Here is a 25,599-nt window from a genome sequence, read left to right on the forward strand (position 1 = left end):
CTTGCACAATCCCATGAGTGTAGGTTTTTATACACTGTTGCAGCCTCTTGTTTTCATTTTATACCAAAGGATGCAGTATTCCAGCAGTTCTGTTTTGTGTAGTTATACCTTGGTTTTTCACTGTGAGATCTGAATAAATTTCTACTAGGTTTTGGTCAAAAGGAAATTTGTTGCAGGGGAGACAATGACTTTAAATCAGAAAGTACCAGAGGATCATAAAACCTTTCCACGAGCCTCTGGATAGCTGAACATACTGGATAGGTTTTATCAGGGTGACACAGGTGGCCTCCCCTTCCCTTTTGAGCATCAGGTTCCAGGAGAGCCACAGGGACAAACATTTTCTTTTTCTTTCCTGGTGCAAAGAAATGAAGCAATATATTGTTTGCTATGTGTGAGCATCTCAATATCTGAAACTGAATGTTCTCTATGTACAAGAGACCCCTGCCCACTTCTCCTCCACAGCAGGTTACTCCTGTGCCCTCTGCTAACATCTCCTCGTTTTCCCACTAACGAATGACTGTGCTCTGCCTTTGGCTGCCATCCCACATCCCTAGAATTGACTCCGTTTCAGCTTTCTGTGGGCGATTTATGGAGCACGCAAGGAAACAAGAGGATGAGTTCCTCTTGCGCTCCAGTGCTGGCGCTGCCTGGCTCTGGCTGCAGGCTTTAGGACCCAGGGGTTGCTGAGTGGAGGAGGCTGAATCCCCTCCCGCTGTCATCCTCCTGCCTCTGCAGCTTTATTCCTACAGCCTTCAATGGTGACGGACTCCCTCCCACCCGGGCTGCCAGCCAGAGCCACAAGGCCTCGCTAGGAGCGGATCCCTGCGGCTCTATGGCATCTCCCAGGACCATCACCATTGTCGCCCTCTCGGTGGCCCTGGGGCTCTTCTTCGTCTTTATGGGGACGATCAAACTGACCCCCCGGCTCAGCAGGGATGCCTACAATGAGATGGTAAGTCCGGCAGCACGCAGGGAGGTGCCGTAGGGCTCTCCCACCTGGCAGCAGGAGCAGCGGGGGACGCAGGGGGTGACAGCCCTGGAACCCCGAGAGAGGGCCAGGAGGGGGAAGAAGCTGATCTGACTCATTACTTGATCGACATGGAGAGAAGCCAATAAAACGCAGTGCCCAGGATATCCTGGCAGCCTGGCTCCGGCTGAGCCGATCCACGGAGAAACCTCTGGTGGATAAGGATGGGGAGGGGAGGCAAGGATGGGGTGGCACAGCACACACAGCCTGCAGGAGATGGGGACACAAGGGGCTGTAAAAGCAAGGCCTGCAGGAGTGCAAGACATGCAGCAGGCAGGGACAGCTGATCCCCGAGGGGAAACCTATCCACTGGATGGGGGTGGGAAAAGCAGATGCCTGCTCTGGCAGATGTTCATCCTCAAAATTCCATGCTTTGAAGCAAGATAATGACTCTGGCTGTCCCTACCTCACCAGACTTGTGCAGGGATTAATTAATGATTGTGAAATGCGTTGAGATTCTTAGCTGGCAGAGGGAGGTATTATTAATAGTCTTCTTATTATTCTCTTTGGCCTGGGAAATGAGCCTCTCCTTCTCTTGCCTAAGAGAAAAGGGGTGAGGAGAGGACAGAGAAGTCGCTGTGTGCATTTCTCACCTGGTGAACTGGTTTATGCTCCTCTCTGCTCAGGGCCAGCCCTGCTGCAGAGCTCTGAGAGCTGCAGGCAGGTGAGGGACTGGCTGCCACATTTTGCTTCCTCATCTGTGTTTATTTATTCTCCTGCTCCCCCCCCCACCCCCTTCCCCAGTTATTTATTGTGGTGGTTGAAAAGATAACCATAATTTTTGTGCCCTTAAAAAAATAGTGCTGGAAGTTTCCAGCACATTCTGTTCTCTCCCTTTGCTCCACCTGCCCAGCTGCTTTTCCTTAGCTCTCAAATAACGTCTGAATTGCAGTGCCTAGTCTGCAGCCCAGTACAGGGATCTCACAGAGGAAAATCCCCAAGAAGTAACTCATGGGCAAGAGACACATGAGGTAAAACCCCTGGAAAACAAAGCTCTTAATCTTCTGCTACAGAAAAAAAAAAAAAAAAACCCAAAAAAACCACAGAGACTTTAGGAGCATTGCAAAATGCTGTAAAATATTTCACTTCTGTGTCCCCTTGTGCTTTATCAAGAGTCAGGCCTACAGGTAGGAATGATCTCTGGTTTTATAAAGCAGGTATTACACAGCACCATTATTCTTCATAGTCCATATTCATGTTACATATTCATGGCTCCTTAGGCTCTCCTGCATTTGCTGGGCTACATCCTGTGTTGGTCTGTCAGGTCATGCAGATAGGAAAAACCTGACCTTGCTAATCCATAAGGATGGCTTTTTGCCCCCAGCAAACAGAGAACCTCTGTTGCCTACCTAAAACACCAAACTTGTAGTTTTTAATTGGGCAAAACCCACATCAGCTTGCCTATTAGAATACTAAAATACCAGAGTACTCTAGGACGTGCTTGTAGTACATTTCTTAAAAATGTTTTATTTTTCACAACTGTTTAAAAATACTCTGCTCTGAGGTTTTAGTCACTGATGGTTTAAAATACATCCTTACAATGCAGACACTTGGAGTAAATGTGTCAGGAGATCTTCAGTTATTTTGTAGCAAAAATGACAATGCTGGATATTTTTTAACCACCTGTGAAGCATCAGTTCCTCTCAGAAGGAAGCATCAAAATCTATGGAGACGTGGGAAAGTTCTGTGTGCCTGAAATGTAGGTTTCCAAAATTGTATGGAAGCAAATCCACAGTCTGATCAGTGCCTGTGAGAGCTGAACAATCCTGTAACTGAGATTTTGCTTCCATTTCCCTCATGCTGATTAGAAATCAGAGAACACAATGGCAAGAATACCTTCAGGGATATTATACTTAAGTGTATGTGGAAATAATTTAAGTGTCTCAAACCAAATATGAGAGCCTTATTAAAATATATATATATATAAAAAGGAAATACTTGATTGCAACAGAAAAAGAGAAAAAAAAACCCAAACAAAACAGTGAGGCCACCAGCATCTAATGTTCAAATGCAAGAACCTGGACATTTTTAAGGACAAAGGTTGTTTCTTTCCCCAAAAGAATGGGGCAGCTGTGTAAGCAGGCTGAGTCTTGCAGCTTACACTGCTTCTAAATCCAGCATAAAGCAGGGAACAAAAAATGTCAAATGTCCTTCATAAAGGATCATACCTTTATGATCCTTTCTTTCCTTTCACCTGAGGAAAGAAAGGATCATAAAGGTATGTAAGCACAGGATAGGACTGGTGAATCTCAGCTTTGATGTTTAGTCCCACCCTAAGCCTGCACTGCCTATAACTACAGTAAATTGCTTTGGAATATTGTAAGTTGCTTTGGAGTAGAAAGAGACTTTTATTTACTTTCTGTGCTGTGCCTTTGCAGGGATTGGGTGTATTAGTAAATTTTAAAGCACAAGGTACTCTTAGAAAGAGGTTTGTTTGTTTTAATAACAGGGTTCTGCACTGCTAATTCCAGCAATCAGAACCTCAGATTTCAGGGTAAGGTACTCCTGGCCTGGTTGTAGTTCCAAAGATGGATGAGAGGTTGCAGAACTGTTTTCCAGTGAGGGGACAACAGCTCAGAAAGAGGGAATTGCAGACTGATGGTTTAATAATACCCCCAAACAGAAGCTTTACAGACTGGGGTATTGTGCCAGAGGAGTTTGTGACAACTGAAATAATTTTTAGGTTGTGTTGCACATCAATCTGTTTCAATGGAAGTCACCTTTGCCTTCACTTTCTCACATGATGTCCTTGGCTGCTTGGTTCCAGAAACGAGCATACAAAAGCTACGTGCGGGCCCTGCCCATGCTCAAGAAGATGGGAGTCAGCTCCATCCTCCTCCGCAAGAGCATCGGCGCCCTGGAAGTGGCGTGCGGCATTGTCATGACACTGGTGCCTGGCCGCCCCAAGGACGTGGCCAACTTCCTGCTCCTCCTCCTGGTGCTGGCTGTGCTCTTCTTCCACCAGCTCGTGGGGGACCCCCTGAAGCGTTATGCCCATGCCCTGGTCTTTGGGATCCTGCTCACCTGCCGCCTGCTGATCGCCCGCCAGCCCGAGGAGCTGCCGCCGGAGAAGAGGATGCTGTCGGTGAATGGGGATGAGCAGCCGCTCATCCATGAAGCAGCTCCCGAGAAAGGCAAAGTGAAGGTATCCTAGTTGAGTGCATGTGAGGAAACACGGACCCTCGAGGCAGCTCTCTCCAAAATCACCCAGAAAATTTGGTTTTTATTTACCTACTTGCATTTTTTTTTTTTTCTGTCTAAATAAAGTTGCGCTTGGGGTCTGAGAGATACAAGGTATGTCTACACTGTAGTCTTGCTTTTGCTGCTGCCCTGTAATGTAGAAAAACACAAGCTAGCTTCCACAGGGACAGCTTGGAGGCAGTCAGCAACCCGGCTGGAGCAGTGCTGGCCTCAGCAGGAGCTGCAAACCAGCCTGAGACCCTTCATCTGGGCAGGCACTCAGACCACCATGGCACTGCTGCAGTGGGGAGATCAGTCCTGAGCAGAAGCCCTGAGCCCCACAGCAGCAGGGCTGGCCTGGGTGCTGCTGCTGCCCAGAACAGAGGCTGGGCAGGCCGTGACCAGTGTCCCTGTGCAGCCCCACACACACATCTGCATTTCCCTTTCCATGGTCAAGGGGTAAAAGGGACCCTGTTACCAAAAAAGTGCTGTTTGTTGTGTTGGAGAGAGGGATTCCTTGGGCTTTGCTGCCTCTGTGCCCAGTCCTTGCTATGGAATGCTTATCCAGAGAAAACATGGGATGCTCTGTTTACATCTTCTTTGATTTCCGTGCAGAGGCTCCAAAACTGGGACAATGGCCTGATAACAGTAGTTTTTTGCCTGCTTCACACAAGGCAGTGGCGTCTCTTTACCCTTCTTGGCAGAGAGTAAGAGTGTCTGGAGAGGGGATGGGGAGAGGAACTGCCCAAAGAACTCCAAAGTCTCTCTCTGGTGTTGGCAAGTAGCATTGTGCTCCCCAGTTCCCTGCAAGTTCCTTTTCCTCCCCGCCACAGCTACTGTGACTTTATAGAATTGCTGTTTATTTCTGGTAGATGAGGGTCTGAACAATTGCAGTACCTCACTGCTCATCCCACATACAGCCTCAGTGAGCTGGGATAAGTCCTGTTACCAGAGCCTGAATCCCTGTGTTGTATCTGAACTCTAGAGTGTCATAAGGAGCATGTACCTCTGAAATTTGTCTGGTTTTCTTAATGTTTGTCTGTTCTCAGTTTTTCTTTTTTTTTTTCTTTTTTTTTTTAATTAGTCACAAAAATAAACTTTTTGAAATTTGGAGAAAAATGTCTTTACAGAAACAAATTTCTTATTTGAGAGACGTGTCTGAAAACATTTCCCTGTGGTCAAAAACTCCACCTAAAATAGGCAGAATCATGTCAGGCAATTTGAGAGACAAGGTGATGCAGAGTGGAAGTCAGATAAACTCTACTTGGTTTTATATTAATAACCATAGATATTTAAAAGAGACAATTGGGTACTTTACTGAAACAGTCTCAAATAAAGTTCTGCTACAGTTCAAAGCAGCAGTGAGAAAAGGTAACTCCAGTAAACTGTCAGCATTGTATCTTTATAAAAATTGATGATGGATGTTCATACAGTTTTCTTCTGAATTCTGCTGCTAAAACAGATGCAGCCATATATGTGTATATATATGTATATACATGGCTGCATCTGTTTTAGCAGCAAAATATACATATATATGCTGAAAGAGCCTCATTCCAGAGCTTCAGATGGACTAAATCTCTCTTATCAGATGTGCACCTTGAGCAAAGGGACCAGCAGGCCACCTCTGATAGACAATCTCGTCTTCAGAGACTATATCTCAAGGTCATCCAAAATATTTACACAGAATTCCCTTTACTTCCCAAAAGATGCTTTAACTACCGTGCCCCGACTGGGGTTATTAATTGTGTTTTAATTCAAAACCAGATAAAAACCACCAATAATAAAATACCACCAACTCCAAGCCACACCACGCTGGGATTCCCACACTGCTGCAGCCCTTTCACCTGGGCATCCAGGAACAATTGTTATGTTTATCTTTTGTAACATTCCTCACTGGAGCTTGTAGAGATGATAATAATAAAACATCCCATGGAGCAAAGCCTATCTCTGTAAAAGCTTCAGAGTGTTCAGTGACTACTAAAAAACCCCCTTTTTTCACATTTGCATGGATATGAACAACTGACCCGCAGCAGTGGCTGAAGGTTCTTTGTTACAGAGCGAGACAACTCATCTTGGAGCCCAGTAACAAGAATTCTGTATTTATCTTAGTGGGCTGACCTCTGTCACTGCCCCCCAGCAGTAAACAGCTATTTTTGGACGCTTCCAGCCATCTGTGCTCGCTGGAAGTGACATGAACAGATCGGCTCCTTCTCTAAAACCTCGATGCTAATTTACTCTTCCTTTTTTTTTTTTTTCTTTAATTCTTCATTTCTATTTCTTCTCCACGCCCCTCATTTCATTCCGGTCAGCCTCAGGCTTACTGCCTCGCTTTATTTGTGCTTTTTTTCCCCGCCTCTCTATTTTAAAACGTAGCTTTAAGCTGCCGTTCCCAGCCCGAGGGATGAGGACACACCTGAGGGGAGGGACTCCTTCCCCTCACGGGGAGTTCCCGCCCCCACCCTCCGCGCATGCGCAGAGGCGCCCGGCTCAGGAAGGACGGAAGCGCCGCCGTCATTCCCGCCCAGCGCCCGCGGTGGCGGCGCTGCGCATGCGCGGCTGCTGAGAAGGCAGTAAGTGCGCATGTGTGGGCTGTGGCGGCGGGGTTTGAATGTAGGGACGGTTGGAGGCGGCTCTGCAGGGCCTGCGGCTGTGGGAACGGTGATCAGTGCTTAGGTCGGCAGGAGGGCTAACTGCTCTGGAATGGTCAGTGCTGCCCCGAGAGAGGGACCGTTAGTGGGATGGTGAGTGGCCAGAGCGGCGGGAGGGTCAGTGGCTGTGGCGGCGGGGGTCTGTGTCCAGGGCAGCGGGAGGGTCAGTGGTCAGTGGCTGTGAGAGGGGTGGTCAGTGGCCTGGGCAGCGGGAGGGTCAGTGACATCCCCAGGGCTGGGGGGGTCCCGCCGCCGCTCTGAGCGCCCCGGGCCGGGTCGGGAAGGCCTCGCCACCTCCGTCTCCTCGGGATGCTCCGGGCGGCCCTGGGAGAATCGCGGTGGGGGCTGCAGGGGAGGAGGGTGAGGGGTTCTGCTGCCACACTCCTCGTGTCGGCACCGAGGGGCTCGCTGTCCGCCGGAACTGCCCTTCCAGCTGCTCTCTCCTTCACCAAACATTTTTGGTAGAACTCCTGCAGGACAAAAGAGAACAAAACATATCCACAGAAGGTGCTGAGGGGAATGAAAAAAAGCTGTTGCTGTACTCCAGAGTGTGGTCACCGAGCTTCGCTGCACAGGAACGTGACAAACACATCTATAGGGAAATAATGATGATTGTAACGTTGTAAGGAAGTGAGAGGTGGAGAGGGAGTATGAAGTGAAAGTTATTCTATTTCATTATGTCAAGAAAGTTAGGTTCCAGCAATCCACGGACAGGGGTGCACACTCTACCGAGTTCAGGAAATTGTAGCAAAATTTCCTATTTTATGGGTAAAAGGTTGATCTCTCCAGCATATTGAGGAGAAAATGCCACTTTTTGTGGGTGTATTTCACTCACAGCTGTGCAGTTTGGCACTGTTGGTAGCTCTTGTGCCTCATTTGGAAGTTTACCAAAATTTTTTAGTTTTTCCAATCCAAGCTGGTTAGTAGGAAGGCTGCAGAAGAATATAACTTTTGTGAAATAGGAAGAAAGCTGTTATGGTCCTCTGCAATCTGTACCTCACCTTGCAGAGAATCATAACTTGTTGACTGGTTGTATTGGCACATGCAATCAAATTAAGGAAAATAACAATGTACAAAATTAACTTAGAAGAAAACTTGGTTGTGTTATGTTGTTTTGTTTTTTTTTTCAAAATGCTATATGAGATTGTATCAGATAATGTTTAGCTTCAAAGGAGCTTGTGTTAATTTTTACTAGCGATTTTTTTCCTTTTAAATGTAAGATGAGAGTTTTGATACACTGTTGTCTTTGCAACTTTGAGGATCTTGTCTGATCTTTGGGGGAGCATTCAGCTCTAAACTATTTCTTCTAAATTTACTCTCATGTTATGCAGGATGCCTCTAAAATCTGCTTGTCAGGAAAATAAATGTTTCTTTTCCTTGCAGGGAACCAGCTCTCTAACATTGCTCAGCTGATCTCTTTTCTTACCTGCGGAAGGATTGGCTCTCACATGACAAATGAGTAAAATTCTCCAGTGTCAGCTGGGAGTCTGAAAAGATGCAGCGAAGGAGGAGTTCCAAGACCCCAAAGCAGCCTCAGCACGTTCAACATAAAAACCAAACTGATCTCTCTGCCTGGCGAAAAGGAGGGAAAATTGACTCTGAAAAAAGTTTGCAGTATAATCAATCTGCTAATGATCAGAAATATGATAACCAGGAAGAGTCTCTAGAGCAAGCTTTGAGCTACTTTGGGAAAGGTGAGGGAATTTTTTGGGTGGCTATCTAGGATTGAGATGATGATAGCTACATTCTTAATTAAAGAAATTATCTCTGTTTTCCCTCTTTAATGCCTGAGCTATGTAGTATTTCTTTAATGTCTTAGAAGTTTTGTGTAATTGCTATGTAAAAAAAAAAAAAGGAGTAGCATAGAATGGCTTGGACTGGAAGGACCAAACCCCCCTGCCATGGGCAGGGACACCCTCTAGTAGTTCAAGTTGCTCAGGGCCACATCCAGCCTGGCCTTGAACACTTTCAGGGATGGGGCAGCCACAGCTTCTCTGGGCAACCTAAGCCAGGGCCTCACCACCCTCACAGTGAAAAGTTTTATCCCAATATCCCATCTAAACCTCCTTCAGTTTGAAGCCGTTCCCTTTGTCTTTTCCCTCTTTTACCCCTTTTTACTTCTCTTTTCCCTCTTTAACCCCTGAATGTAATGCTTCTTTAATGTCTTAGAAGTTTTTCTGCTTTGTTACTATGTCAAAAAAAAAGGAGTATGTGCAGGGATAGTTCAGAGAAGCTTGAAGTTCTGTTCAGAAGTTGTTTCATCCTGTGCTTGTCCTGTTTGCTTTTCCTAGTTCAAGACTGTGTTGCACCGAAGAAGAATGTTGTGCAGAAACACTTGGATGCTGTGGAAAGCACTGCCCTGAAGCAAGGGCTGCCCCCTGAAGGGTTTGAGATACTGCTGAACGTGGCACTCAGTGGCAGATTGGGTACAGCATTTCTAAACTGCTGGTGTATCTTCTGTGAATGTGCCTTTCCCCTCTAATCAAACCTGCTGAGAGAATGTATTTATGGTACTGTAGCATAAAATTAATTTTTCTGGCATGATTTGGTGTAGTTTCCATTTTCTTTTGTTATGCTGAAATGAATTATTTTTCATCATTTTGAGGTATAGGTAAGTCCTTACTAAATTCACACACACCATTATTTTGTGCAAGGAAGCTCGAAATAATTGAGTCCAGAGGGAATTTTGACTTAAGCTGCAAAACAATAATGAAGAACATGGTACATGAGCACTATCTTACTTGAAATTGTGGTTGTTTTTTTTTTTTTTCCAGCTGATACAGTGAATACCCAATTATTGAAGAGCCTGATTCCTGCCTCAGTGATACCAGAAAATTCTGTGGTTACAGCTGTGTCTTGGCTCTGCGTCAGCAAATGCTCAGGCAACATCCAGGTAACTTAGTAAGTGTTTACAGTAGTTATTGCTTCTGCACAGGAGCCATAAGAACTGGTTATTTTGAGGAATTAAAAATCCTGAGGTTTTATTATACAAGGTCTTACAGAAGATACTGTCATTTACCAAGACTGGCAGAGATGCCCATTGCTGGAATGGGCAACCAAGAAACACCTTAAGCTTCTGTGCAGATTTGGTTCCTGCTTGTCTTGTATCTTTGATCTCCTCAGGAATGGTGTCTCCAAGATTTCTATGAAATGCTTCTGCTGTGTGAGGCATCCTTTAATTTCAGTGAGGGATCCCTTAGGTCATGTGCACCTTGGTTGTGGCAACATGACTTAACATTAGGGAGAGTCTTTTTTGTGTTCACATGGTCTGCTCAAAGGTTTATGTGGTAGAATCATTTAGATGAGCAAAGATCAAGACACAGAATCCAACCATTAACCTAATGCTGCCAAGCCATGTCCCAAGAGCCACAGCTGCACATCTTTTAAATCCCTCCAGGGATGGTCATTCAGCCACTTCCCTGGCAGTGTGTTCCAGTGCTTGACAGCCCTTTTGTGCTGAAATTTCACCTATTATCCAGTCTCAACCTCCTTGGCAGAACTTGTTGCTTGTTTCTTCTTGACCTATCACTTTTGTACTTGGGAAAAGAGACCGGCCCCCCTGCCTCAATTGAGCCACTTTTCAGGGAGTTGTAAAGAGTGAGAAGGTCCCCCCTGAGCCTCCTTTTCTCTAGGCTGAGCCTGTTTATTGGAATCCCTCTCTCCCAATCACCACTCATCACAAATAGGGTCCCATAGTTATAGAAACCAAAACCCAGTTGCCAACAGCAATGATGGGGTCAGTTGTTTACCTGGTGAATCCCTTGGCAGACTTTTGTCATCTGAATACCCCTGAACTGTTTGTCTGTAGCTCCCTGGTTATCCTTGAGAGTGGTGTGTATCCTTACTGATCATGTTTCTGGAGCTGGCTTCTGATTCCTCTGCCTTGCTTTTGCCTATCACTTAATGTAATGTGGATTTTTTTTTCCTGTCTGCAGCTGCTTTTTTTGAAGTGGCTGATCACAGTGTTTGACTTCATTGATCACAAGGAACAGCTTCATGCCCTCTATGGTTTCTTCTTCTCCTTCCTGCAAGATGAGAAGTTGGTAAGGAGAGTTGAAGAACCTATGAAACTGATAAAATAAACCTAAATGTTCATTACTACTATACATATTAATGCTAGAATTAGTCCAGAATTAGTCTGGAGTAGGTGTTGGTTAGAGACCATTTTCTGATGGCTGGATTTCTTTTTTTATTTTCTCTTTGCATTATAAGATTGCTGGGTAATTTAGATCCATAACAGGCAAGCAGTGTAAGATTGCTGTGCTCTGTCTGTTTAGCATGTTTCCAAGAATTGCTATGCTGTGTCACAGAGAGTGTGACCATTTATTCTGTCTAAATTCCCAAGAGTAACAGTGGTCTTTGGGATTGTCAGACGTCTGCAGGTAAAGTCTCCTGCTTCTGGGCAGAAACTGACTTGTATACCTTAGGCAAAAAGGAAAAAAAAGGAAAAAAATTAGAGTGGTGTTTATTTAATGTGAGAAACTAATTGCTGTTCTACTTAATTAATTTGAAATATAGCTTAAAAGAGAACAAGCATTCAGGCAATTTCTGCCATATGGCAACTGTAAAATCCAGGAATTTTGAAGTGTTTGGATTCAGTGCATAATAAGATAATCTTGGCAGTCATGTTAGATATGAAATTGTTAATATCCTTTCACTTTAGGATATTTTATGGTAAAAACAAGTCCCCAAAGTTCTGAGTTATATTTCTTGTAATGTTTTTAACGCTTTTAGATTAACTTCATTTAAAATCTTTCCATAAAACTGCATTTAAGTTCTTAATGATTGAAATAGCTTTTTCAGACATTATGGGTTAGTTGGAAAGTGCATCAGAGTTGGTTTGAAAATAATTTAAGACTCTTTACAGCCTCAACTGCAGTTAAAAGCTCTAAAAAAGTATATTGGCTCAAAGGTGCCTTTCCTTTTGAAAATGTAATTGCACTTTCACTGCTGACTCTTGTCATTTCTAGACCATGTTCCAAAAGAAATGATCCAAGTTAATTAAACAGCTTGGTTACAGTCAGGACTGCTCACAATGTAGATGAAGTTCTAAATGGGGTTGCTGTGTGGGGCTGTCTCTTGTGCTGGTTTTTGTGTGTCCTGGCTGTGTGTCTGCAGCAGCAGGAGAGCTCATGGCTGCCCTTGCTTTGCAGTGCCCCTATGTCTGCCACCTGCTCTACCTGCTGACCAGGAAGGAAAATGGTGAGTCTCTCATCTGTGGGAGCTGAAATACTATTTTATTTCTGATTCTCTTTGCTGGTGCTGCCTTTTCTTCCAATGCAGCTGATACAATGATTAACCAATATTGTGCTTTTAATGCAAGGAAGAATGAGTGGTGGTTCAGGCAAAACTTTGTGTAACACTTGCTGAATTGGAAACCTCTCTCCTACCCTAGAAATTAAAATTATTGGTTCTGCTTGCTTTGTCATGATTTCATAATAAAAATGATACTTATATAACTTTTGCTTAGAGGTCTACTATTGTATTTTTTAAATCCTTTGTATTCTTAATTGTATTTCCAGTCAAGCCTTTTCGGATTAGGATACTGCTTGACCTCCAAGCAAAAATGGTGAGTTTATTTCAGATCTTGTAGAGTTTGAACTGTGGTTAATAATGCACTTTGTAAGACTAATGTCCTTACACAGTGGAGAAAGGTGGCTGGACTTGGAATTGTAGGTTTTAGTCTTTGTAGCATCAAAGTTTCTCTCATGCATGTGCATCCCTAATTTTCATGTGTGTTTTGTGATCACATGCAGTGATATATGCGGAGTTCAATGTTACCATGTATGGTAAAATCTCTGAAGCAAGGGGCAGCTTCATTTATCTGTTACAGTCTTTAATTTTCTATTCATCTTCCATTTTCAAGTGGTACCAAAAATGTCTGAAAAATGTAAGATTGAAGAGGACTTGCTCCCTTAAAAAAAAAAATTGCTATAATAACATGTCTTTTACACAGCAGAAGACTATTTTTTATCATTTTGTTAAAGTCCTTTCTATCAGTTACGACTACAGAAAGGTCTTTAGCCCTCTTCGTGTTGTTATTTAATTGACCCAGTTTCTGTTGTTTCTGTCAGTTTCAGTTGTTTATCTATGGTTACTTGATTGTGTGTAGCTCTAGGAATTTAGCTTTTCTGATCCCTGGAGTTTTTTGATTCTAAAATACAGCATTCAGTTTCTATATTAAAAACATACCTCATGTGTTTTCCCTCTTGTTCTGTTATTTTTCAGGGAATGCAGTCTCATCTGCAAGCTCTGCTATCACTTTACAAACTTTTCTGCCCAGAACAGGTGACCATAACCCTTCCTGGGAAAATGAAGGTAAGGAATGAGATTTAGTCAATTCAAAACCAGGTTTTACTACAGTATTTGTATGGACCTTTCTATTTAAGCTATAGCAGATTTACTGGTGAAGATTAATTCCATTTCCTCTTTTAACTGAGTAAAATCAGGTTTAGATGAGGATTCTTTGCCTTGTGTTTTGTTTCTTCATCATAATGAGATGATTTGCTAAGGAATGACATCTACCTTTATTTTATAAGGATTACTTTAATCCTTCTTTTGGTGTTCCTGCTGGGTTTGACTTGTTTCACACAATGTTAAGTTCTGAAGGAAACAAACCTAATTTGTCAAGGAATTGTTCTAATTGGTGCCATTCTCAAGTACAAATGACAGTGGAAGTCAGTAAGGAGCTCTGCACTTGGAAAGTCTGTGTCATAGGAGAGAGGAAAAAAACAGGTAAAAAATGTAGGTAACTGATTTGTCAGGGCTGCAAGGAACAGCAAAAAATGACTCCCCTTTCAGAGGCCTGTGTGTGTGCTCAGCCCTTTGACCAAGCAGAAACATGTAGCAGAACCAAATATAGAAGAGAAAACAGCATCTGGGGAGACCTAAATTGTGCAACAAAATTTTATTTCAGTGGGATGGACTTAAAAGTTTGAGATTTTTGTTGATTTTTTAGAACAGACATTTAATTTATATGCAGGCAAATTGAGTTTCAATAAAATGTATTTCAATCGGCTTGTGTATTTATATTGTTCTCAAAATTTTTACTTTACATTGTGCTGCACAGTCATCTCTTGGAGAATTTTTTAGCATGCACATTTGCATTTTTTAGAAGTGCAGTAAATTACCAGCAACTAGATCCCAAATATTTCTTCAACTGTCTTTATGAACACACTGTGTACTAAAAGCTTGATTAACTAGGTCCAAGCCAATCGGAATACTTTTGTGATGGCACTTGATTAGAATTTAAAAACTGGCATTGAAATGTCAAAAAATTCTGTAGAAAAGGTGTTAGCTTTTCCAAATTTCTGTAGCAATATCTAGATTAAGTATTTGGTTACTCATGGCATTGTTCTTTTATGTGGGTGTGACTGATGCCGAATTCAGGAAATTTTTTTATTAACTGAGCATACTTTGGTCATGTTTAATTTTAAGGCGTACTTGAGATTTAATCTATGAGTTGATGATTGGTTTGAACTAAGATTATAAGATAGAAGTGTTGGAGATCCCTTCTGAAAAGGGGAATGTTGTTTTCAAAGGAAATACAAGCTCAACAGTTGAATTGTAGACCAAAGGTGATGAAACTGAGGAATGATGAGAGTTCTGTGCTGTGAAAATCTGTCAAGTAGAGCTGAGTGTCTCTACATGACTGTGGTGATGTTTATCAGAATAGAAAGTGATCTTCTTTTGCTTTGTCTAAGCTTAACTTCTTGCATGGGTGTCTGATTTCTGTTTCCAGACTTACTTCAAGAACTCAGAGGGCCCATGGAAGGCAGCAATCACTGCAGTAAGGCAGAGAAACCAAGGACCCTCTCCCCTGTCCCAGGCAGTGTTTTTAGGCACATCTCAACCTCAGTCACGAAAAAGGGTATGTTATGGGCCTGAGGCACACCCCAGAAGGTGCCAAGTAGTGGTTTTCATTATGAATATTGGCAAATAATGGGAATCTGGCTTTATTTTGGCACTGCAAAGTGGGGAGTAACTATAGAGAGATGCAACAATCAATTATAATGAAAACCTGGATACCTTTTTTGTAAAACTGGGTCTTTCTGGGAACACTGCTCATGAGTGCAGCCAATTGCATTAGAAGCTGAGTCATTTGTGTTTCCTTTCTACAGAAATGGAATGCCCAGTTGGTTATACCTGCAAGCAGTACGAACACAAATCATTTAGAAGAGGACAGAGAAAAGAGCTGTTTTTATTTGCACAATACAAACGAGTCTTTTCCAGTGGAACAGCTGCAGACCTTCCCTCAGCTCTTGCAGAATATCCACCGTCTAGAGGTGAGTTGCAGGAAGGTTTTGGTGAATGTTTTGGGAGATCAAAGGATGGTCCTCCATGCCCTATTTATATGTGCGTAGTGTATGGGCTACCTAATTCTAACAGAATCTAGTCCTAACTGAGGAGATTGGGTGAGTCCTGGGAATGGTCTTGTTGCTGGTTAAAAGATTGGACATGAGGTTCTCTAGCAGTTTATTGATGTAAATACTGAATAATTCTTTATTTCTTTTTTTCTTGCAGTTTCCTTCCCAGATGGGTTCAGTGCTAACAAACCCCTTATTGCTTCACTACATGAATTGTGTGAAAGATGAATCTATTTACCTGAGGCTCTACTATTGGATGGGCCAGATGCTCCAGGAAGGTAAGAACTTCAGTATTATCTTGTGAGGTAGGGAGCTAAGGGATGTCTGAGGCTTTTCACTTTTCAGTTATGGTTCTTTGCTATTCAGGTTTACAGTGATAACCATAGAGTGTTAAAGCAGCTACTGGAGGAGAGCTGAATTTGGTTTCTTATTGTGCTTGTTCTTGCTGTGCTCGTATTCAAGTACAGTATTGTCTCCTGTTCAGAATGCACCTGGTGTGTGGTTGATAACCCATATGAAGAAGAATTCAAGAGCTTCCTGGAAACTGCTTACAAGGCAGAATGTTTCTTGCAGGTAAGTGTTTTTTTGTGGAAGCCAAGGGTTTCACAAAGTCTTTCCTTAAAGAGCTTCTGGCACTTACCTGTTTCCTGTAGTATTTCTGAGACAGTGACTCAAGTGATAAAAATACCTTTACTTATGGCAAGTCAATATTCTGGAAATGGCCTTGTTTTCTGCAGGAAAAATAATCTTAAGAATGATAATTTGAATGTCCTGGGAAGTATGGCAGGAAGGAGCTGTGAGCCTCTTGCTTTCCCCAGAGTGATGTGAGTGTGGCAAGCTGCAGTCAGATGACTTTTTGAATGCTTTTCTTCTGCTGTTCAGGAGGGATTTTCTGCCTGTGAAGAGTTCCTGTATAAGACCCTTCCTCTCTGGGATGGCTTCTGCTGCCGCTCAGAAGTCCTCAGGCTTGTGAGTTGGATCCCTCTCAGCAGTTTCTCTGGTATGTGCCTCAGATCCTTTGGGTGAGCTTGGACAGTGGGGATATCTCAGGGCGTAGAATTTGTGCACTGATATCATACTGCTTTCTCATTTTTTTCAGACATTAAGCAATATCTCTTTGATCCCCTGGCACAGCTCTTTTTCACATCATCTATTTACTTTAAGGTAATTTAAGTCAACACATTGGCTGTTTCCTTCTAGTTGATACTGCTGTCTGTACTTGGTGTAGCAGTCTGAGGGCCTCTATAGGAAGCATCTTTTTGAGAAGTCTGTGCTCAAAGAGGATAACTTCTTTAGGAAATAGGTGTTTCAGGTATCTTCCTTTTTTGACTGGAATTAAGTTGGGGCACTGGAGATAAAAAGAACTGATAGCACACAACATAATTAATTTGTTTTATTGCACTTTTAACTACTTCTTTAAACTGTTTTATTGCAGTTTTTTTCAATACTTGAAGTTCACATTCTGCAGGAAAAGCTATATACAACACATACATTCAGTTCTAGGGGCAGTGCAACTATGTCCCTGCTCCTGAGAAACTCCTGATACCTTTCCTTGGATGTGCCATTTCTCAAGGCATTCTTTGTTTGGAATTATTCTCTTACATAAATTGTCATCAACCTGATTTCTTTTTGCCTATTGCAGTGCAGTGTTCTTGAGAGCTTGAAGGAGCTGTTGCAGAACTGGTTAAATTGCAATGTGATTCAAATGGATTTGGAGATTTCTTCTGGGTAAGTTTGTCTTTAAAGAATGTGAACCATGTTCTGTGCATTGCTCAACAGTGTATTTAGATCTATATTCTAGCCCTAACACCCAGCCTAAAGATCAACCAGAAGTTTAATAATGCAGTTATGATTCTGCTGTGTTGTAAGCTACCTTTTCAGGCCTGTTCTTTGTCTTTCTTTAGAAGTATTTCTGCTGACAGTGAAAATTGAAGTGTCCAGAATTCAAAATCCTCATAACACTGACAGCTGGGTGTTCATAATGGTGCTGATAACAATGTGTTACTGCCTGTATTGAAGAACAAGTGTCTGTTGTTGAGTATTTGAGGGGGCAAAAGCATAAATTTCAATTTTGTTTTACCATTTTCCATGTTGCTGTTTGGAAAGAGGTTTCTGTAATGTTGTGCCATGTCTTTGCTGCAGGAACACCACCCTGTCTGGACTAGTGAACGTGGTGGCTGAACTGGTTGACTTTGTGGGAAGGATCTCTACTGTTGCACTGCGTTTGGAAAACAATTCCACCTTCTTGCTCTACTTCATTCTGGATTTCTATGGCACTGTGTGTATCCCAGTCATTTTGTGTTTCTTTTCAAGTACTCCTAAGACTGTTTGCATTTTTAAGCTAGAGCATAAAAATATCTTTTGCATTCTTGTTCACAGAACTTTGTGATTAAAAGCCAGAATATTCCACATGCTTGGTAGATCTGCATGTGGAAGCTGCTGTTGTTGCATCCACAGGCAGAAGTAAATATGCTGCTAGAAAGTGGTTGCTCTTAATTCAGAGATGAACTGAGGAAGGAGCATTAACAGTAGGTCATAATCTGCTTTTTTAATGCTGGCTTAAAGAAGAGAACAGTGATCAGTTCATTTTCAAACAATGTATCTTGGGGGTTTTTTGTTAAATGTTTCCTTAAAAATGTGGTTTTTTTTCTAGTTTGTGCTGTAAGCAAATTGAACAGCATCAAATAGCCTAAAGTATCCTCCAGCTTCCTTATGTCCTCTCTGTAGCTGCACTTATTGTGAGCTCCAGCCATGCTGTAACAGCAGCAACAGCTCCTACAATTCAGGTTGGCAATAGCTGAAAAAACAATGACAGTTCTGAGATCTATTTGTAACTGAATTGTCCACTAAAAATGCACAAAACTGATGGGTAGTAACACTTGTGTAAGACACTCTGGCCTTCCCTTCTGAATGGATCTGGCTGGAATTCAGTGTCGTGCTCTCTGCTGCCCTTACCCCCTTGGCAGTTTGTAATAATCATTACTTTGGCAGTAATAATCAGCCTGGATGTGCTTCATTCCTGCAGGTGTGTGACATGTACCTGAAGTACAACCTGCCTTTGCTGATAATGCCTCCTGCTGGGGTTTTCTACCCAGCACTGCTCAGCATGGATTCTGTCAACTTGAATCAGCTCTGCTACATAATGTACAGGTACTACAACAGGTGTGGGCTGCAGGGACTCCTTGTCTTCTTTCAGTCTTTTGGAAATGAAATGACTTTGTTGTAAAAACCTGGGTTCTACTTCTTGCTGTGCAAGGTAAAGTTAAAAATTCCACTTGTGTCCAGCTTTCAGGATAAAGGATTTTACAGCTGTAGTTCCTTTTTTTTTATTCCAAGTCTGTTATCCAAGATAGCAGGATTCTGACCTCTTTCCTGGCATTATTTCCATGTCTTTGATATGTGAAGGAAGAAGTTACCCTATTGTTTTGAGGGAACTAAAGTCAGCCAGCTGGGATTAATGGTAGTAACTATACAACTTCTCACTCCTGTTCTTTGGCTATTACACCTGAGCTTTTCCTTACAAATTCTGCCATGTGCTGAGTAGGAAGCACTTCTTCCACCTCCAACCTCCAGGAATTTGAGACTGCCTCATGCTGCTGGAAAGGCCAAAGACAGCACTGTTGTTGCTCTGCAGGATCCACCACCAAGGCTGCACTTCTTGGCCTTGTTAGTTCCAGTGGCTGCATCTGAGGAGAAGAGTGGCCAACAGCTGACAGCTGGTGCAGGGCTCTCCATGTGGCTTTTTCTCTAAGGAATCTGCAGGGTAATTAACATGACAGAAAGGTCTCTAGGAAATAAGAAGAGCTAGTGCTTATTATATAGAACAACTGTCACATTGCATTACTTCCAGTGGCTTCTGTTTCTTTGCTCAGTGAATGAAAGTCTCCCTTCTTAAAAACACACTGCATTTCTCTGCTGATTTAAAGGCTGGATGTCCATTCTTGTGTGTTGCATTTATGAAGGTGACTGTCCCAGGCAAACTGGTCATGTGTGAATCATTTAAGAGACTAATATTATTAGATATGTCCCTACTCTGCCAAGTGATAAAGTCCCTTTGAATTCTTTTTCATGTCTCTCTCTTTCACCAATAAAGTTTGATGATCTTTCTCATGGTGGAAATAAGTTTTCTTGATATATTCCTCCAGCTTTTTTCAACACAGGCATGTAGTAAAAATTTATAGGCCCCTAACTTTCTCTTTATTTTGGCTTTTTTTTTTTTCAGGTATCGAACCAACTTAGTGGCTGCAAAAGAAAATGAGCTGAGTAAAAAGGTATTGTGGGCACATCTGTCATGTGCTAGAACAGACTTTAGCAAGGATCTGAGTTGAGTGGAGGGGAGGTGTACTAATGACCATCTTTTAAGGACTGGAGGGAGCACACAGCTGCTTTGAGGATGTTATTTATTGATTTGGTTTTTTTTTTCCCCTCAGAAAATACTGCAGTTCAAGTTCAGTAACCAGACATACCAAAAGTACAACCAGTACATAATAGCTATGGTGGGCTGTCTGTGGACATCCAGTGCATTCCAGAAGGATATTCATCCTCAAGGTCTTTGTATGGATGATAAACTGCTGAGTAAAACTGCAGTGAAGGAATTAAAAAACAGCTTTAACATTGTCTACCATCCAGCCATGATGGGCTACTCTGTTCGATTCCTGCAGCAGGTAATGGTGTAGGCCAAGATTTGGAACCCTTGTGGCACCAGATGTTCTGTCTTGACTGTTTCTGTAGAGAAGTGTCTCTGTGTCCTGGCTGACTGGTAGAGGCAACTGAGCTTTCAAAAGCTGCTGTGGCATTCTTTGTTTGTTAGATTATTGGCACAATTTGAAGAGTCTTTCTTTGATATGAGAGCAGTTGAATGTATGATTCTAGCAATTTTGCATGTGAATTTGTACTCATGATAATTTTGAGATAGAACTAAAATAGCTTAATTAATGAAATAAATGACACTTCAGTAAAAGTTTACTAAAGGTGCATTCTGCCCCACAAAACACGCAGTGATCTAAATATTTAAACTCTAGAAAGTCAAGAAATGCATGGTTAAATTATATACAGCTGTTCATGCTAGAATTTGTCAGCAGTGCTTTCTGGCTCTTGTGGTAGCTTTTTTTGGCTTACTAAAACAGAAATACAAGCCACTGCTTGAAGAGGTAAGATAACATGGAGCTGTCTTGCATTGTCTGGTAAGTTCTGCTAGGAGTTCCCTTGAGCTGTGGATGCCCTCATGTGTTCAGTGCAGCTGCTGAAGAGTGGAGAGAGCAGTTTGCCAGAGCTGTTATATTCCCAAGATGTGTGTGCTGCTCCAAGAAACCAGGTTTTATAGGCTGTCCAAGGACTGCACAGAGATGGCAGTTTGTTGTGAGAAATTCTGGCAGGCTCGAGGGAAGCATAGGTGTGACTCCTGGAATGCAGCAAGGGGCACCTGAGAAGTTGAAGCAAAGAATTCTGGTTAGGAACTTGACAAATTAACCTTTGTCATGTGCTCAGTGTCCTGAATCAAGCTAGTTTGTGTCTTACTGCTGGTTAAACTGAGCTTTTGTCTTTGCTCAAGGAAGCTATTTTGGTTTTGTTAGACCAAGGAAAGAAGCTGGATATATCTCATATCTTTTGTCCACATAATTTTTGTTCTGAGGCTTCCTCAAATCATGGAATATCCTGCAGTGGAAGGGACCCATAGAAATCATAAAGTCCAACTCCTGCCTCTGCAGAGGACAGCTTAAGAATCCCACCCTGTACCTGGGAGTGTTTTCCAGACACTTCTTGTATTCTGTCTGGCTTTGTGTTGTCACCACTTCCCTGGGGATCCTGTTCCAGTGCCCAATCATCCTCGGTGGGGAGAACCTTTTCCTGATATCCAACCTAAACTTTCCCTGACACAACTTTCTAATTTTTCTTTGTAAGTTTTGCACATGTGGGGAAAAAAAAAAAAAAAACAAACCCAAACTACAATCAAACTGCCATAACACAAAACCAAAAAACACCCAACCTCAAAATCCCTTAAAAAAACCCCAAAACCTTCTGGTGTGGAATTCTTGCATTCTCTTCCTACCGTAGAACTAAGAGAAATTTTGCTTAGCAGCTATGACAAACGTGTATTAAGTCAGGAGGAAATAATGTTGAGCTGCAAGGACGCGTTTCCCTGAGCAGTGCTGAGCACCAGAGGGCACTGCTCTGCAGCACAGGGGGAGCACAAGCACTGATCTCAGAACAAGAGGAGAGAAGTGAGACTTTCTCATTCTTGAGAATTTCTGATGTTTAGAAAGGAGACTTTTACACTGTAGAGAGACAATGGTAAAGATACCTGTGAATATTCCCTGTTGCTATCCTGTAATGCTGCAGCACAGGGCAAGAGGGTCCAGGTGTTACCTTGCCACTTATGCACAGGGTATGATGCTGGAAGCCCCCTCTGAAGCAGGATTAAAAAAAAAATCTATGAATTTCTTTGCATACCTGAACTTCCTGATTTAGGAGAGAACTTAGCAGAGACCTATCAACCCTGGACATAGTTTTTATCTGACTTGATATTGTTTTATTCACTTTACTTTAGATTTGTCCTGATGATACCACCTTCAACTTCAAATTAATTAAGGTAAGATTTCTTGTTTTAGTAAATAAAGCAGGCAAATTTCAGCAGCTGTGTTGACGAGGATGAGGTCATAATCACCAAACTCACAAATGCTCTAGAAATATTTTGGAAGGGGAAAAATTCCAGCTTTAGGCTATGATTCAGTCTCTGAACAGGGTTAAACAAGAGGACATCAACACCTGAGAAGTTAAGTATCTGTGGCCAGTGATTTGAGATTTTATGTATTTCCTTCATGAGTCAGTGCAGTGTCAGGACAGGGCTGTTTATTGCTCTCTGCAGGTTCCAGAAAAAGTTACATTCATTGATGCACTTAAAGTTCACTGATAATACAAATTCTCCTTCATATTATATTTCTGAGACAGATGAGTAGCTTTGTTACAGCTTTGAACAGGAATCCTCCGCTGAGCAAATACAGTGGCAGTTGGTTTCCTTTCCTGTGCCCCAGAGTATTTCAAACCTGATGTGGAGGAATCACCACTAGTGATGGAAGGAAGGCTTTAATAGCCATGTTCATTTACTTCCTGACATCTTCCCCGTTGATCCAATAGACTTCTCTTTTTCTAGATTTATAAAAACTTGTAGTATTAAAGAAAGATCATGATTCAGTCTAAGAATGTGTACTGTGTAATTGTGGGCATTTAGGAACACCAGGTGCCCCTGTACCCCTGTGGGTATTTACAGATGTCACCCAGCACGTGGATGTTGTCCCACAGGAAGGCAGAGTTTGCAGACCTTTCCAAACTGGCTTAAGAAAGGTAAAGGTTTGTTCTGCACATCTGACTCTTCTTTCTGGTTTACAGGGGAAGAAGTGGGACTGGTATCTGGAATATCTCTACACCCAAGGTTTGAAGGGGCTGAAGGTCTTTATTGAGAGCAGCATCAGTCGGGTTTCCCAGGCTGCTCGCAGCAAAGCAGGGAATGTGGAAGCGTGACCCTGGAGCTCACTGCACTTCTGTCATCTGGAGCAGACTTGCAGACTCTAAAGGACTGTGTCACTAATTCTTCCCTTCTCAGAGGAGAGAAACAGAGCACTGACTCTTACCTGCACTTTTGTACTGACATCTCTCTTATGAAAGTGAAGACACAGATATTGAGGCTGCCTTGGTTCACTAAGACTGAACCCCCTCTTGTCCCTGCTAAACTTCTCTGGTTTGAAGCTGTGTGACATCCACCTTTTTCACCCTGGTGTGTCTCTGTTGGAGTATCTGTTCTGATTGAGAAACAAACACTCAAAACTGCAATGAGCAGAGGTGCTTCATTTATAAGTAATGTTGATCCCTGACCTGCTTTGCCTTCCTCAGCAGCAGGTAATGAGAAACAACTTCATCAGCCTTTCAGGGCTGCTGTGTATGTCTTGGATTGGAGCAATGTGAGCTTCCCAATCCCCTGTTGTACCCTGTATGACTTAACAGACTGACCAAACTGACCTTCCTGAAATGGATTTTCATTTTGAGGCTCATGGAACAGTTTTTATTCTAACTGTGGTTATAATGATGTTCTAGTACAGCTGGAAGGTTTGGTGCTCAGTTGATGACTTACTGGTGTGAGCACTTACACAGTGTTGCCACCAGCTCACCATTTTCTCTATTGATAAGTGCAAATGTAACTTTCCTTTTTATGTTTTTAGCTTGGTAGGTGTTGTATATTACTTGAGTACATATGTATAATATATATTCTGTAAAATATTTCGAATGTGTCATTTTGAAAAAACTCTTTTACAAAATGTATCTTCTCCTGTCATTTCAATGTAAGTCTGAGTAGAAGCTGAGAGAAGCTGAACTGAGGTTTCCAAAATCTGAATGAACTTTATTTTTCTGCTGTGAAACAAGGTTGTAACCACTTGAGAGATGGGTTAGATTATAGTGAATTTTGCATTATGAATCTGTGCTTTGGTTCAGTAAAGGAATCAGTCTTGAGAGCGACTCTGGAACCACTCAAGATGTTTGCTTTCTTCATCCCTTCAAAATCAGTCTGGTTGAGTACCAGAGTTCTCAACTCAAGTACATCTGGTTAATGTCTAAAGTATTGCCCTTCTCTTTCATCTGTCTTATCCCAAGTAGTGTAAGTGCTGCTTGCTAATCTTTGTCAAGAGAAACAGATCTTCAAAACACCGACTATATTTTGTCAACAGGAGAAACTCCACCTATTAAAAATTCCTCCAAGAGGATATGTTTCAAGATGTGGCCCTAACATATAAAGAGTATTACAATTTTTCTGTGAAGCTACCTTCAAAAAGGTGTTGGAAATGTTATTTCCACTTATGCTGGAAAGGCTATGTACGTCTCAAAGAAGCAATAGCCAGGAAGACAAGGCTCTCTCTTGGCTGGGTGCTGTTTGGAGTGGAAGGTGCATTCCTGTCAGACTGGAGGTGCTGCCAGAGCCTTCATTTCACTTATGAAAGAGATGCCAGGGTTCTTAAGAGTGTGTGTGATGTGTGTAAATGTATTTAAAGGGGCTTATAGCAGAATCCTTTAGGATGTACTGAATGTTTTACAGTTACTGGTCCTGAGAGGAGTTTTCCCTTGGGGCTGGTGTTTGTTTGAGGAAGCACAGAATCATGTTATGGAAGACATGCAGCATCACAGGTCTTTGTTATACCCTGAGTTGTGAAAGTATTTAAGCAAACTGTGCACAATTTTGACATTCAAGTACACAGGCTGGGCATTTAGAAATGCAGAACTACAGCAACAGGACAGATAACTTGATTTTAATGTCAGGTTGTTTTTTATGGGTTTGTTTGTTTGCTTTGTTGGATGGACAAGATGCCTGTTTAAAATCCATCCCATGCAGCAAAAATGTGCCTGGTATTATTGGGCACCAGAGATGACTTTTAGCCTCTTTATGCTGTGGTAACTCTTGTCTTTTTTGACATTTGGACACTTTTCTTCTCTTTTTTCCCTCTAACTATCTAAGTAGCATTGCACTTGAGTGTAAGAATGACCCTTTTAGGGAGGAATGTGCTACTGTACCTTTTTTATTTGCTTATCTTTTTCCCCCTGCTTGCTCTTTTCATTTGAATCATCACAGCAAATTTTGCAAACCATTTTGTTAAAAGCATGTGCTCAAAGACTTGGCTGACCCACAGCTGCTCTGAGGACTAAAATGGACATAGTCAAGACCCATCCATTTTCTGGTAAGTGACAAATGAGTGATTTACCTCTCATGCCTGTTTCTGCCCATTGTAAGGTAGGTGGACATGATGCAATTGTAGCAGAAACAACTGTGCTGGGGTGTTATTATCTATCACAAGGCTTCTGCAGGCTTTTGATTTAGGGGTTTTGTAATATCATAATCAGGGCATGGCAGTGGCCATTTCAGTTTAACAGCATCCTGTAGCATTGCTAGTAGCTTTTTATCTGATTTCAAAAAGTGAGGCCTCTCCCTTTGGAAAAAATCTGAGTGGGTATTAAATAGGATTTCAAAGTAGTGGGCCAGAACCCTGTCTGGGGTAAGCAGCCACAGCTCCACTAATTTCTAATGGATCTGTGTTGAGTTGCACCAGCTGAACATCTGGTCACACAACCAAAGCCATTAACCCCTCCCTGTCAGACACAGGGAGCATTATGCATCTGAAAATCCAAATGCCTTGGGCTAAAGTTAATCTGAATTCTTCTTCTGAAGCCATGTTTGCTTTGTGTTTCTGTTCATTTTTGTTTTGTGGTGGGAGACTCATTTGTGCTCCTTTATGCATCAGTCTACTGTCCTTTCAGAGAGAGCTTGCTCTGAAAGAGTTAATAATTTCAACCTGTTTTCAGCTGGAATGAAGAAACTGGTTCCTCTGTATCCCTGCTT

General features: G+C 42.3%; 2 protein-coding genes across 4 annotated transcripts; both read left to right on the plus strand.

Moving 5' to 3' along the window:
• The first annotated feature begins 668 nt into the window (after window positions 1–668).
• TMEM35A (transmembrane protein 35A) lies at window positions 669–5,311 on the plus strand. The gene is made up of 2 exons (XM_009099463.4): window positions 669–952; window positions 3,795–5,311. Exons 1-2 carry the CDS (start codon window positions 833–835, stop codon window positions 4,179–4,181), a joined length of 507 nt encoding a protein of 168 aa, XP_009097711.1. The 5' UTR covers window positions 669–832; the 3' UTR covers window positions 4,182–5,311.
• Window positions 5,312–6,723: 1,412 nt separating this feature from the next.
• CENPI (centromere protein I) lies at window positions 6,724–24,226 on the plus strand. 3 transcript variants are annotated; one of them, XM_009099499.4, is made up of 21 exons: window positions 6,724–6,948; window positions 8,239–8,549; window positions 9,147–9,281; window positions 9,630–9,748; window positions 10,791–10,898; window positions 12,009–12,057; window positions 12,378–12,424; window positions 13,084–13,173; window positions 14,597–14,725; window positions 14,976–15,140; window positions 15,379–15,499; window positions 15,706–15,794; window positions 16,104–16,221; window positions 16,321–16,385; window positions 16,864–16,949; window positions 17,364–17,499; window positions 18,247–18,371; window positions 19,444–19,492; window positions 19,652–19,885; window positions 21,769–21,810; window positions 22,608–24,226. In XM_009099499.4, exons 2-21 carry the CDS (start codon window positions 8,351–8,353, stop codon window positions 22,737–22,739), a joined length of 2,238 nt encoding a protein of 745 aa, XP_009097747.2. In that variant the 5' UTR covers window positions 6,724–6,948; window positions 8,239–8,350; the 3' UTR covers window positions 22,740–24,226. The 3 variants fall into 3 exon arrangements, with proteins under 3 accessions (XP_009097747.2, XP_050830517.1, XP_018780130.2); XM_050974560.1 differs by lacking the exons at window positions 6,724–6,948; window positions 8,239–8,549 and having other exon boundaries at window positions 9,148–9,281; window positions 9,630–9,756; XM_018924585.3 differs by lacking the exons at window positions 6,724–6,948; window positions 8,239–8,549 and having other exon boundaries at window positions 9,150–9,365; window positions 9,630–9,756.
• Window positions 24,227–25,599: the final 1,373 nt, after the last annotated feature.

This window comes from Serinus canaria, chromosome 4A, assembly GCF_022539315.1.
Source record: "Serinus canaria isolate serCan28SL12 chromosome 4A, serCan2020, whole genome shotgun sequence".
NCBI classification, from domain to species: Eukaryota; Metazoa; Chordata; class Aves; order Passeriformes; family Fringillidae; genus Serinus; species Serinus canaria.

Coding starts and splice junctions, on each gene's coding strand:
- TMEM35A (XM_009099463.4), top strand. CDS start 833: ATGGCATCTCCCAGGACCATCACCATTGTCGCCCTCTCGGTGGCCCTG. Junction 953..3,794: donor GGGATGCCTACAATGAGATG/GTAAGTCCGGCA, acceptor GCTTGGTTCCAG/AAACGAGCATACAAAAGCTA.
- CENPI (XM_009099499.4), top strand. CDS start 8,351: ATGCAGCGAAGGAGGAGTTCCAAGACCCCAAAGCAGCCTCAGCACGTT. Junction 8,550..9,146: donor TTTGAGCTACTTTGGGAAAG/GTGAGGGAATTT, acceptor TGCTTTTCCTAG/TTCAAGACTGTGTTGCACCG. Junction 15,141..15,378: donor AGAATATCCACCGTCTAGAG/GTGAGTTGCAGG, acceptor TTTTTCTTGCAG/TTTCCTTCCCAGATGGGTTC.